Here is a 14,948-nt window from a genome sequence, read left to right on the forward strand (position 1 = left end):
TTTAATTGTGCACAGGTGTTCTGACAGAGGAAGTAAACAGTTTCCATTGATATATTGACCTGGGAATGCATATTTTGATTTTCTACCCACTATTTTCATTGTTATTTTTGTTTACTATCACAGTGCCCCTGGTGGGCAGATTTCATCATTTACTAGCTTATCCCAGTTGGACAGTTGAGGTATGGAAAGGTAGGGATGATGGTACAGGCAAGAGTTTCTGGGGACTGTCGACACAACAGGGGAAGTGCTGGCTTCTGGACAATGAAAGGATCCAGACAGGAAAGACAGAAACCTGTCTTTGTGTAAATTGTAGATTTACAATCAAATTTTTGCAAAATCTCCAGATGTCTATTATTGCCTAATTCAACATATGGATTTTGGCCTGTGAAACACAGTAGCAGAAGATTAACCTCAATCCCTTCATATTGGAAAGAATGCAAAAAGTTCACTCTTGTTTCAAACAGAAGCAAAGCCTTCACCAGGCTTTGGCTTCGGGCAGATGACAACTTGTGTCTCAAGAATACAACTGGATCCTCAGCACCCTAACCCATAGGCCACAGTCAGTGAAGATGGACAATTGCACTTCCTCCATGTTAACCCTCACGCTGGAGCCCCCCAAGGATGCGTTCTCAACAACCCCTGCTGTACTTCCTGTACACCCACGACTGTATTGTCAAATTCGGAACAAATGCTGACGACACCACCATGGTAGGACAGATATCAAACAATGATGAGTCAGAATATATAAAGGGGATAGACACGGTGCAATGATAACAATCTCTCTCTCAATGTTGGCAAAACTAAAGAACTGACAATTGACTCCAGAAAGAAAGAAGGAGAGCATGCCTGCATAGATTAATGGAGCAGAGGTTGAGAGGGGAGAAAGCATCAAATTTCTTGGAGTGACGACAACCGACAACGTGTCCTGGACTTCCCACATAGATGCGACAGTCAAGAAGGCACAATAATGCCTCTTCCTAAGGTGGCTCAGGAAACTTGGCATGTCCATAAGGACCCTCATCAACCTTTACAGATGGGCCACAGAAAGCAAATTTTCTGGGTGCACAATGGCCTGGTATGGCAACTGCTCTGTCCAGCACTATAAGAAACTACAATAAGACGGTATGCACAGCCCAGACCATCACAGAAACCAACCTCCCATCTGTGGACTCTGTTTACATGTCTTGTTACTGTGGAAAGGCTGCCAACATCAAAAAGACCCATCCGACTCCAGTAATGCTCTCCTAGAACTCTTCTGTCAGGTAGAAGACACAAAAGTGTGAACATATGCACCAGCTGGTTCAAGCACACTTCTTCCCTGCCATTTAGACTGATGAATAGACTGTCTAACGTCAAATAATGCTAATGTTATTACTGATGTCCTGTGCGGCATAACCCATATGCCTTACGCTGCCCAAATCTTTTTTCATGCTGTGATCCCTTGATTACTATGATCTGCCTGTACTGCTTGCAAACACAGCTTTTCATTGTACTTTGGTACACTTGATAATAAATCAAATAAAATCAAAGGCAGAATGTCTGCAGACTGCAAAAGAAAGCATTCCTGTTTTTTCCTCTCTGCAGCTACGTAATCAAGAACTGAAAGGTAGCTAATCTCTCTCGATAATATGTTTTAAACTGTTGTCACTAACCAGTGACTAATCCTCAGGTCTTCTCCTCTGCCCTGAAGCTCTTCAACTATGTCCTAAAGCAGACTCACTACCACGGCCACATCTGCTTCCTCAGTGCTTGCATCTCCCGCCTCGGATCACTCCAACTCCATGGCATCAATGTGGACTTCACCAGTTTCCTCATTTCCCATCCCCCTACCTTACCTTAGTTCCAATCTGCCAGCTTAGCACTATCCTCATGACCTGCCCTACCTGCCAATCTTCCTTCCCACCTATCTGCTCCACCCTCCTCTCTATCACCTTCACCCCCACCTCCATCCACCTATTGTGCTCTTGGCTACCTTCTCCCCAGCCCCACCCCCTCCCATTTATCTCTCCACCCCGGATGCTCTCTGCCTTCATTCCTGGTTAAGGGCTTTTGCCTGGAACATTGATTTTCCTGCTCCTCCGATGCTGCCTGGCCTGCTGTGCTTTTCCAGCACTACTCTAATCTAGACTCTGATTTCCAGCATCTGCAGTCCTCACTTTTGCCCTGAAGAATTAATGTGCCAACCACTTTTTGTGTCTTCAGGAAAGAACCAAAAGGACTTGGATACAAAGATCAGAAGGACTTGGCAGAAGCAAAAGGGTTATATCATTGAATTCTGTGGAATGTTGCCATTGAACAATGTTTCCTGAATATTTTTTCCATCACTTATAACATCCATGTTTGTTTGTTGTTTGCCTGTGTCTAGGTACAGGTGTTTTGGGGGTTTAGGAAGTGGACACAGCTTAAGCTGGCAGAGTTACAGAAGGTGGTCTGCTGTGTACAGAAACCTGGTTAGTGTTTTCTGTTCTTCTCAGTTCATCAGAGAGATAGGTTAGCAACACTGAGTGATTTGACTAAATCTTTAAGTTTTGTAACAACCCTGGAAACAGTGGGAATTGAGAATCAGTGCATTTTCCTCAGTGGATAGTGACAAAAGGTTTTACAGGCAAAGTTACAAAAAGGATGACTTGCGTGAAGCCTATGAAATGTGACCAATAGTTGATAAATTTAAGAAGGTGGACAATTAAAGCTGCTTTTAAAGGATGGCAGAAGTGTGAATAAGGAATATGAATTCCTTGTAGAACTGATCACATTGCAATGTGATATAGAACATAAAACAATTCAGTACAGAACAGGCCCTTCGGTCCTCGACGTTGCGCCGACTCATGAACTAATCTAAGTCCATCCCCCTACACTATATCATCATCATCTATATGCTAATTCATGGGCTGTTTAAATTGTCCCAAATGTGGCTGAGTTAACTACATTGGCAGGCAGGGCATTCCACGCCCTTATCACTCTCTGAGTAAAGAACTTGCCTCTGACATCTGTCTTAAGTCTATCAATCCTCAATTTGCAGCTATGCTCTCTCGAACAACCTGACGTCATCATCTTAGGGAAAAGACTCTCGCTGTCCACCCTATCTAACCCTCTGATAGTCTTGTATGTCTCTATTAAATCCATTCTTAGCCTTCTTCTCTCCAATGAGTATACAGACCCAAGTCTCTCAGCCTTTCCTCATAAGACCTTCCCTCTAGACCAGGCAACATCCTGGTAAATCTTCTCTGCATCTTTTCCAATGCTTCCACATTCTTCCCGAAATATGGCAACCAGAACTGTACACAATATTCCTAGTGCAGTCGCACTAGCATTTTGTATAGTTGCAGCATGATATTGTGGCTCTGGAACTCAATCTCTCTACCAATGAAACCTAACACACCGTATCAACCTGGGTGGCACCTTAACAGCAGTATCAACCTGGGTGGCAACTTTAGGAGATTACAGGGTGACCTGGACAGGTTAGGTGAGTGGACAGATGCATGGCAGATGCAGTTTAATGTGGATAAACATATGGTTATCCACTTTGGTGGCAAGAATAGGAAGGCAGATTACTACCTAATGGAGTCAAGTTTGGTAAAGGGGCAGTACAAAGAGATCTGGGTGCTCTTGTACACCAGTCAATGAAGGTAAGCATGCAGGTACAGCAGGTAGTGAAGAAAGCTAATAGCTTGCTGGCCTCAAAACAACAGGGATTGAGTATAGAAGCAAAGAGGTTCTTCTGCAGCTGTACAGGGTCCTAGTGAGACGCCACCTGGAATATTGTGTGCAGTTCTGGTCTCCAAATTTGAGGAAAGACATTCTGGCTATTGAGGGAGTGCAGCATAGGTTCACGAGGTCAATTCCTGGAATGGCGGGACTATCTTATGTTGAAAGATTGGAGTGACTGGGCTTGTCTACCCTTGAGTTTAGAAGACTGAGAGGAGATCTGATTGAGACATATAAGATTATTAAATGATTGGACACTCTGGAGGCAGGAAACATGTTTCCGCTGATGGGTGAGTCCCGAACCAGAGGACACAGCTTAAAAATAAGTGGTAGGCCATTTAGGACAGAGATGAGGGGAAACTTCTTCACCCAGAGAGTGGTGGGTGTGTCAAATACTCTGCCCCAGAAGGCAGTGGAGGCCCAGTCTCTGATTTGTTTAAGAAAGAGTTGGATAGAGCTCTCAAGGATAGTGGAAGCAAGGGTTATGGAGATAAGGCAGGAACAGGATACTGATTGAGGATGATCAGCCATGATCATATTGAATGGTGGTACAGTCTCGAAGGGCAGAATGGCCTATCCTGCACCTATTGTCTTTCAGGGATTTATGTACATGGACTCCAAGATCTCTCTGCACATCCAGACTACCAAGAATCCTTCCACTGACCAAGCACTCTGCCATCCTGTTATTCTTCCCAAAGTGAATCACCTCACATTTAACAGTATTGAACTCCATTTCCCACCTCTCAGCCCAATTCTGCAATTTATCCAAGTCCCCCAGCAATCTGTAACATTCTTCCAAACTGCCCACTACTCCACCTACTTTAGTGTCATCTGCAAATTTACTACACCATCCAGCTATGCCTGTGTCTAAGTCATTTATAAAAATGACAAACAGCTGTTGTCCCAAAACAGATCCTTGTGGAACACCACGAGTAACCAGACTCCAGGCTGAATATTTTCCTCGACCACCACTTGCTGCCTTCTTTCAGAAAGCCAGTTTCTCATCCAAACTGCTAAATCACCCTCAATCCCATGTCTCTGCATTTTCTCCAATAGTTTACCATGTGGAACCTTATCAAAGGCTTTAGTGAAGTCTATGTAAACCATGTCAACTGCCATACCCTCACCTATTTGTGGGCGGCACGGTGGCACAGCGGTTAGCACTGCTGCCTCGCAGCGCCAGAGACCCGGGTTCAATTCCCGCCTCAGGTGACTGTGTGGAGTTTGCACATTCTCCCTGTGTCTGCGTGGGTTTCCTCCTGGTGCTCCGGTTTCCTCTCATAATCTAAAAATGTGTAGGTTAGGTGGATTAGCCATGCTAAATTGCCCATAGTGGTAGGTGAAGGGTAAATGTAAGGGAATGGGTCTGGGTGGGTTGAGCTTTGGCGGGTCGGTGTGGACTTGTTGGGCCGAAGAGCCTGTTTCCACACTGTAAGTAATCTAATCTAATATGCTTGGTCACCTTCTCAAAAAACTCGAGGTTTGTGAGACATGACCTGCCCTTGATGAAATCATGTTGACTATCTGAAATCAAATTGTTGCTAGATGGTTATAAAACCTATTTCTTATAATCCTTTCCAAAACCTTTCCTACATCACAAGTAAGACTCACTGGTCTATAATAACCTGGGTCATCTCTACTGCCCTTCTTGAACAAGGGCACAATATTTGCAATCCTCCAGTCCTCTGGTATTAAACCTGTAGACAATGACGCCTCAAATATCAAGGCCAAAGGCTCTGCTATCTCCTCCCTAGCTTCCCAGAAAATCCTTGGATAAATCCCATTCAGCCTAGGTGACTTGCCTACTTTCACTCCTTCTAGAATTGTTAACACCTCTTCATAACTAACTAACTTCAGTCGAATATCTCGTATCTCATTCTTCTCTACAATATTCTCCTTTTCCTGAGTGAAAACCGATGAGAAATGTTCATTTAGCATCTCTCCAATCTCCACAGGGTCCACACTCAACTTCCCACTTCTGTCTTTGACTGGCCCTGTTCCTACCCTAGTCATCCTTTTATTCCTCACGTACTTATAGAAAGCTTTAGGGTTCTCCTTTATTCTACTTGCTAAAGATTGCTTATGTCCTCTCTTTGTTCTTCTTAACTCTCTCTTTAAATCCTTCCTAGCTGATGTTTAACTCTCCATCACCTCATCTGAACCATCTTGTCTCATCAACACATAAGCCTCTTCCGCTTAACAAGAAATGCAATTTCTGTACTAAACCACGATTTCCTTGCCTTATCACATTCTCCCCGCCTGATAGGGACAAACCTATCAAGGCCAAGCAATACCTGTTCCTTAAACCAGCTCCACATTCCCATTGTCTGCATCCCCTGCTTTTTGCTACCCCTTTCTATGCATCTTATACCGCCTTGCTTGTTCTTAATGAAAGATATAAACCCTGAAACTTGCAACATCCATTCCTCACCCTACTGTATCCATGTCTCCAAAATGGCCACAACATCAAAGTCCCAGGTACCTATCCATGCTGCAAGCTCTCCTACCTTATTTTGGATACTTCTGGCGTTGATGTAGACACACTTCAAACCAGCTTGCTTCTGCCAGCATAATCCTGTGACTGTGAAATCCTGACCCTGTCCTCTCTAGTCTCATCCTCCTGTGCACTGCAACTATACCTCAGGTTCCCATCCCCTTGCATTAGGTGCATTAGTCTGAGGGAAATGGGTCTGGGTGGGTTATTCTTTGGAGGGCTGGTGTGGACTTGTTGGGTCAAATGGCCTGTTTCTACACTGGAGGGAATCTAATCTGAAAAGGACATGGGTATAGAAAAGGCATGTAAAAAGTAAAAATCATTAGATATGATGGGGTCATTTTCATTATACAACAGAATCAAACTCTAACTGTCCAGTATTCATGAGTAGTGGTGATGCGTTAGAAATGTTTGAGCTCTGAGAAAGTAAGGAAAGGTGTTAATAATGAAGTAACACATACTTAGGAACCCCATGACTTCTACAATTTGAAAGAGAGGGATAGGACCTAAGAGCTCAGAAATACATACTGAAATATTTACTTATTGTGAAGAACATGAAAATGTAATCTCATGTTTGGATCCACTGGCCAGGTAGGTTCACTGGTGGTTTACTTTTGGTTTATCAGCCAACAGAGTCAGATGACTGGAGAGTGGCCACAATAGTGCAATATGTAGGTAAATCAATGGAAAAATATGAAAAACTGGCTAAATGTTCAACATGAGGGACAAGAAGTGAGGGCCGTGGTTGTGATTGAAAGCAGGGGTACAAGAGTGGAGAACTAGAAAATGTACTTCCAGCTTTGATTAGATTGATACATTTAGCAGGAAAAACACACACAGAAGACAATTTCTAGCAAATAGCCTGCTAGCAATAGTCCAGTGAAATCTCAACATGAAAGGCCACAGTAAAACAAAGTGATAGAGTAGCATAAGCAATGAAGTGAATTACTGATCAATTAATAAAAATAAATGATTGAGAGCTGTTTGTGGCTAATAGTAGAATGGAAGATAGGATGATAAGGGGCTAAATTGAGAGTTACAAAACTGGAAAGAATTCTGACTAAATTCAAAAGTTAATGATAGAAGTCAACCGACTTTGTCACACGGATGGCAAATGTCCTACCATATAAGACCTATAAGGTTAAAATCTAAGTTATTAGCTCAAAAATTCCAGGAATGATTCAGGAAAGAGAGATAAGGGCTGACTCTCCTCTGGCAGGAGAGACAACTTTGAAGATCTTTTCCATCATTTGTGTATCAATCTTTTTCCATTGTAACGAAAAGCAGATTTATTATGCAAGCTGTCTTTGTAAACCTGCCAGTCTTTTTTTTTTCTTGGCATAGACTCAAAATAGAGGCTGCCATGAATGGGTGTGGATGACATTTTAAAGAGGTGAAGTGTCAGGGGCATCACTGGAGGGAGGAACACTACCACATGAATGCATTTGTCTGCAATGTTACTACTTTCAAGCTGTGCAATCACTGATATAGCATGTGCTCCAACCAAGATTGCTTTTCTCTTTCCCTCAGGCAAACTGCCTCCAAAGTGTTACTATGGTGTAGATTCAGGATTCAGACCTTGTGATATCAGAAAGCTTGTCTCGTTCTCTGAAAGTTGCCAAAGATTTAGGTCCTAAGTGTCTGCTTGCCTCGGGTATGTTGGTTTTTAATTTCATTGACAGCCCACGTCTGGGAAACTTAATGGGGAGTGAGACCATGTTGAGAAGTCATTCGAAGAGGTATTCTGTAACATTCTCCACATCAATTCTTCCAAGAAATTGATAAAACTCAATCCAGTCTACCTGATTACCAAAGAGTAAAAAGGTAGCATGGTGAGGTCTACATATCCATTGTGCTAGGGTGTTAGATGCCTCCCATACTGTGAGAATGGAATAACAGATAGACTTATCCAAATTATTTGCTATTTGGGCATTGCTAAGGGCAACACGAGGAAGATTGACATGTTCTCTACTAGCACTCTTCTCAGACTTTGGAAATCAGAAATCTGTGACTGTGCAAGTCAATATATTAAAATTTATATTTTAATTTCAAAATATCAACAGAGTTAAGCTGTACAGCACACAGGTTTGAGACGCCTAACAGTGACTTCACTATAAACAACAAAGTAAAAGCTGAGACTGTTGTAATGACAATGACAAAATATATATAATCAGGGCAACGGGGATGCACATTCAAGTTAGTTGCATGTATATTGTTGCTCTGGGTTCAGTGAGACAAAGAGCGCTAAGAGCAGATCACCTTTCTACAAGGTATGGGGATGAACCAGAGAAATTGGATACAAGGAAAATAAATGGAAGAATGAGTAGTCAGAAGTAATTAACTAGTTTACAAAATAAATATTAATTCAATCTTACCTTGAAGAGCTGCACACCAATACAAGCAAACATGAACTGTAGTAATGTGGTGACTATCACAATATTACCAATGGTTCTCAGGGCCACAAACACACATTGAACAACGTGCTGAAAAGTAACAAATATGACTGATTTATTATTTTTTCATTAGTTAAATGTAATTTGCTAAAATCTAAATTCAAAGTTAGCAAACATTTTTAAACAAATTCAAATTTATTGTGAAGTTCAAAGGTTTAAAAAGTTATGTTGTTAATAAAATACAACTTATTTTAATCACTTGTGGGATGTGGGTGTTGCTTCAAAGGCATTGTCATGACCACTGAACTTTGGCAACATGGTCATAATTTAAAATGTACCTTTAGTTCAAAGTACAGCAGGGCATTCTGTAACTAATTTGTGTCACTCGAATTGCTGGGAAACACCTCTTTAAGATCTCAGGTTGTCATAGGAAGAGAAACTCAAATGAAAGCATTGAGGTGTCAAATGGCAGTTTTAGCACCTCTCGTCATAGCACAGAGTTAGAGAAACATGGCTGTTGAGGCATAGACAAAAAAGAAAATTGGATAGCTCCCAAGAACACATCTTCCCAGCTTGAGGGAAATGAAGGAAGCAGAAAATCTCCATGAGGGAAGCACTTTTACCAGAGCCACTTGAATTATTTAAATGGACTGAATGAAGGAGTGTCTAGAATTCTGGATTGTTGGGACCGTTGTGACTAACGGGAGACAGGGGTATGACAAGCTGAGCTATACCAGTGATAATTGGATCTAGAGAACTCAGGGAAGGTAGAACTATTACTGAATGATACTGAAAATTTTAACCTGACATGGCAGGGTGTGATGAGCTGGACAGCTAAGATTTTGAGATGGTCACTTTAATGCTTCTTCTTTGCCAGAAATGTGGCTCAGAGTGAAAGCATTCTGTAAATTATATTTTGGTTATATTAATTAGTTAATTCAAAACTTCTCTTTTTTGTTTTAATCTGATTTATCAGATGCTTGGTAACTAAAAATTGATCTTTGCTGAACTTTATTTGTTGCGTGAAAAGTTTAAAAGTTGAAATCCTGTCCTTTGGTTATTTCTATGAGAATTGTTGGAATTACTTTCTTTTAAAAACATACCAGTCTTTACAGGAATTGTAACACTTACTTTTGAGAAAAAGTTAGGAAGCAGCTTTCAGTGACTTGGTGCACTAAGGTACACTCTCCTTTTAGGAAAAGTTCCAGGATATTTGCTCAGCAACAATTATATAAATACAAGTCAGGGTGATATGTGACTTGAAAGGAACCTCAGAAGTGATTGGAAGCTCGATTATGCAAGTAGTTCATAAAGCAATTACACAATCTCTGATTGGGCTTTACAGCGTAAAGAAATGTCATTTTACAAGCTGTACTTCAAAATAATAGCATATGGGTATGGGTGAGTTTTATGATGTGATTTTAAGGAAAAACAAAGTCAGAGAATCCTTCTGCTATAGTGACCCGATTCAGAATGTGTCAGAGCAAATGACTGCAAGCTCCGGTAGTGTTCGTAGAATAAGATTATTACAGTGTGAGGTTTAGAGCAAATAGAATAAACATAGAAGGTCATTGGCTTGTTTTCAGTACAGAATAGTCAAGGATTAATTTTACTTTGAAAACCCAGAAAGTAAAAATTATAGGCCAATTCAGAGGAAGCCTGTATGAAATTAGAGACAAGTTTAGTTTTGTCTCCTTACAGTTGGTCAATTCAGGGAAAATACTGTCACCTCTGTAGAAAAATTTAGCTTGTGAAACTTCCTAGTACGAAAGCTTGATTAGAAACCTACAGGATATTGGAACTGAGAAAATGTAAGGTCTCAAAGTTATTGAAGATTCATATGGCAGATTTGGTAAACACTCAGCGAATTGTCTCCATAATCTACGCAGAAAAACTATCAGGAGTCAGTTAAGTAGCAGCTTAAGGAGTAGAGAGATGGGGTACCTTGTCCACAGATAGTGTTAGGAAATAGGTTGAAAGTTTGTCTTTGTGTGCTTTAAGATTTTTCTGAGTGTGTTGCATATTTTGATCACTTTTTGTGTGATCATTTTCTTGTTCTGTTATAGGGTAGCCTATGTACCCTATGAAATAATGTAACTGCGGTTCAGAGATTGATCACCACAGTAACTAAAAGAAAAATGACCTATCAAGCCAGATTTCATTCTAGAAGCTGACTTGTCCAGTTGGACCATCAGAACATGTCTCAAGCATGAGTAAAAATGACACTCCTATACATTCCCACATCTGTACTCAGAATTTATTTAACAATCATTTTATGCAGAGATCAATTACCTTCAATCCCTTTGCTCTGTTAATGGCTCTCAAAGGTCTTAATACTCGCAGCACTCTTAGAATCTTTACTACTGCTATTGCGCTGGAGCTGCAAAAAGAGAAATTATATTTATCAAGGAATGAAACTATTTTCCATTTATTGATACCAATATTAATTGTGGATGGTAGGGTTTCATTGCAGCTTTAAACTCCAGGTCCTCAATCGTGTAGTTTGAATCAAGTTCTCAATTGAAATCAGCACAAGGCTGAAAGTAGAACTGGCCAACCAGCAGGAATGCAATGATTTGTGGCAGGAACGCAACGACAGGTAGCAGGACATTGCTACTAGAATCATAAAGTCATACAGCATGTGAACAGACCCCACAGCCATGCCGACCAGGTTTCCCAAACTCAACTTTTTACAATTTCTTGCTTTTGGCCCACATCTCTCTAAGTCTTTCCTATCCATGTACCTGTCCAAGTGTCTTTTAAATGTTTTCATTGTACTCACCTTTACCAATTCCTCTGGTAGCTTGTTCTGTATATGCACCACCCTCTGAGTGGAAACGTTATCCCTCAGGTCCCTTTTAAATCTTTCCCATTTCACTTTAAACCTCTGCTTTCTGGTTCTAGACTCCCCTACCTTGGGGAAAACACCTTGACTATTCACCTTAGCTATGCCCCTCATAATTTTATAAATCTCTATAAGGTCACCTTACAATCTCCTATGCTCCAAGGAAAAAGTCTCAATCTAGCCTGCCTGTCTTTATAATACAAACTGTCCAATCTTGGGAACATCCTTCTTAATCTTTTTTGCATCCTTTCCAATTTAATGACATCCTTCCTATGGCAGGGCGATCAAAATTGAACTCAGTACTCCAAATATGTTAGAAATGTCTTGTAAAACTGTAATGACATCCAAGCTCCTTACTCAATGTTCTGACTAATGAAGGTCAGCATGCCAAAAGCCCTCTTCATCATCCTGTCTACCGGTGATGCCACTTCCGCCACTTGCAAGGAATTATGTACCTGCACCCAGAGGTGTCTCTGTTCTACAACTCTGCTCAGGACTCTGCCATTAACTGTGTAAGTTCTGCCCTGGTTTGTCTTATCAAAATGTAACATGTCACATTTATTTAAATTCAAATCCATCTGCCATTTCTTGGCCTATTGGCCCAGCTCAGTTAAAATCCCATTGTACTCTTAGATAACCTTCTTCACTGTTCACTATACCACCAATTTTCATATCATCATAAACTTACTAACCATACCTCCTACATTCTCATCCAAGTCACTTATATAAATGATGAACAACAGTGGAACTAGCAGCGATCCTTGCTGCACACCATGGGTCACAGGCCTCCCGTCTGAACAGCAACCCTCTACCACCAATTGGCTAGCTCTCTCTGGATTCCATTTGATCTAACTTACTAATCAGTACACCATGCAGAACTTTGTTAACGGCCTTGCCAAAGTCCATAAGAAAATGTCGACCACTTTGCATTCATCTGTCTTCTTGGTCACCTCTTCAAAAAACCCAGTCAAGTTTGTGAGACACAATTTCTCATACACAAAGCCATGCTGACTATCACTAATCAATCCTTGCCTTTCTAAATGCATGTGGACCTGTTCTGTCAGAATCCCCTCCAACAACTTACCCATCACTGATGTCAGGCTCATGAGTCTATAGTTCCTTGGCTTTTTCTTGCAATCTTTCTCAAATAATGGTACAACCTTAGCCACCCTCCAGTCTTCCAACACTTCAGTCATGGCTATCGATGATACAAATGTTTGTTGGGGGGGGGGGGTCCCACAATTTCTTCCTTAGATTCTCACAATTTTCTGGTATACACTTAGACTCATAGATTCACCGAGTCATACAGCATGGGAACAGTACTCTTGGTCTGACTCTCAATCTGACCTAGTCCGAATTGCCAGCATTACATTAAACCTAGGCCCTCGAGTTTTAGACGCCCCTGCCCTCGGAAAAAGACCTTGCCTATTCATCCTATTCATGCCCCTCATCATTTTTTACATCTCTTCAGCTTTGACGCTCCAGGGAAAAAAAGCCTTAGCCTATTCAGCCTCTCCCTATACAAGAGATTTATCTAACTTTATTCATTGTATGATCTCCAGCACCTCCCTTGTAATCTGGACTCTTTTTATGACATCACTATTTATTTCCCCGAGTTCCCTAGCTTCTATGTCTTTCTCCACAGTAAATACTTATGCAAAGTATGCATTTAGGATCTTACCCATCTCCTGTGGTCTCACATATAGATGGCCTCGCTGATCTTCAAGGGACCCTATTCTCTCCCCAGTTACTCTTTTGCCATTAATATACTTATAGAATCTCTTTTGATTCTCCTTTACTTTATCTAAAGTTACCCCATAACTCCTTTTTGCTCTCCTGATTTCCCTCTTAAGTGCACTCCTACACATGTTATACTCCTCAAAGGCTCAAAGAATTCATTTGATTCCAGTTGCCTGTAGTTGACATATGCCTTCTTTTCACTGACCAGAGCCTCAGCACCTCTACTCATCTCATGTTCCCTCCTCCTTCCTGCCTTGCCTTTCTCACAATCAGGGATATGCTGGCCCTAAATCTCAATATCGCGCTTTTGAAAGCCACCCACTTGCCAGTCATCCCGTTATCTGCAAACAGCCACCCCAATTCAAAGTTCCTGTCTAACATCATCAAAATTGGCCTCGCCTCCAATTTAGACCTTTAACTTGTCACCAGGCTGATCCTATTCCATAAGTATTTTAAAACAAATAGAATTATAGTCATTGGTCCCAAAGTGCTCCCCCACTAACATTTCTGCCACTGGTCTGCCTTATTGCTCAAGAGGAAGTTGAGTTTTGCCCTTTCTCTAGTAGAGCCATGCACAAATTAATCAAAAAAGTTTTCATAAACATGCCTAACAAATTTTTACCCATCCAAGGCCTTAACATTATGACAGTTCCAGTTCATGTTTGGAAAGTTAAAATCCCCTTCCAATACAACCCTATTAAACTTACATCACCCCACATATTTGCTCCTCAATTTCCTGCTAACTATTGAGGTACCCATAGCACAATCTGATCAAAGTGATTGCCCAGGACGATCCTCTCTAAGTAGTATCATGATGTTTTCCCAGTCCCATGTTCCCACCCATGCCCTGAGTGCATCTGCCTTACCTATCCCACCCCTTGCATTGAAATAAATGCATTTTAATTTGTCAAATAAATGCTGTTTATTTCACCTCTGTTTAAAATAGTAATTGGGTGTCCACGATATCATTAGCTATCAATCTATATAACCACATTAATTATTGGTGGGTATCCTTCCAATCCACTTAAAAGAAAAGTTTATGACTGAATGAAGTGGAGTAATATGTTGTGACTTCATCTTTGGTGTCAGATCCTAATAAGCAGGCAGAGGTAAATACTATATTGCTCTTAGAATCTTTGAATGCCATTTCATTTAATGCAGATCATGAACAGTGCAACATAAATTTCATCATCTATATGTGACACCAAGATTATTGGTTGAAGAAATTAGTATGGTTGTGTTGTATATTACAAATGCATTGCTCTACACTAATATTGTCAATGATCCCATTTAGACATTGCTACTAAGGACAGTCTGGGCTATTCTTTGATTCTGAATTTTGAATCAAACAGGCCATAGACTTCTATGTTAACTTTGATATTGAATTCATAGAGTCGTAGAGATGTACAGCACAGAAACAGATCCTTCGGTCCAACTCATTCATGCCGACCAGATATCCTAAGTAATTTTAGTCCCATTTGCCAGCATTTGGCCCATATTTCCCCTAAACTCTTCCTATTCGTATACCCATCCAGATACCTTTTAAATGTTGTAATTGTACCAATCTTCACCACATCCTCTGGCAGCTCATTCCATACATGAAACACCCTCTGTGTGAAACAGTTGCCCCTTAGGTTCCTTTTAAATCTTTCCCCTCTCACCTTAAACCTATGCCCTCTAGTTTTGAACTCCCCTATCCCAGGGAAAAGACCTTATTTGCCCGATCCATGCCCCTTTTAATTTTATAAACCTCTATGTGGTCAGCCCTCAG

At 41.0% G+C, this 14,948-nt stretch overlaps 1 protein-coding gene across 1 annotated transcript in view; it reads right to left on the reverse strand.

Moving 5' to 3' along the window:
• Positions 1-14,948, reverse strand: part of cacna1c (calcium channel, voltage-dependent, L type, alpha 1C subunit) — a 1,009,638-nt gene that overhangs the window by 400,202 nt on the left and 594,488 nt on the right. The window contains exons 23-24 of the mRNA XM_060839877.1: positions 10,885-10,972; positions 8,575-8,682 (exon numbers count right to left, since the gene is read on the reverse strand). Coding sequence (XP_060695860.1) covers positions 8,575-8,682; positions 10,885-10,972 — 196 coding nt within the window. The remainder of the gene's footprint in view (positions 1-8,574; positions 8,683-10,884; positions 10,973-14,948) is intronic.

Source organism: Hemiscyllium ocellatum, chromosome 19, assembly GCF_020745735.1.
Source record: "Hemiscyllium ocellatum isolate sHemOce1 chromosome 19, sHemOce1.pat.X.cur, whole genome shotgun sequence".
NCBI lineage: Eukaryota > Metazoa > Chordata > Chondrichthyes > Orectolobiformes > Hemiscylliidae > Hemiscyllium > Hemiscyllium ocellatum.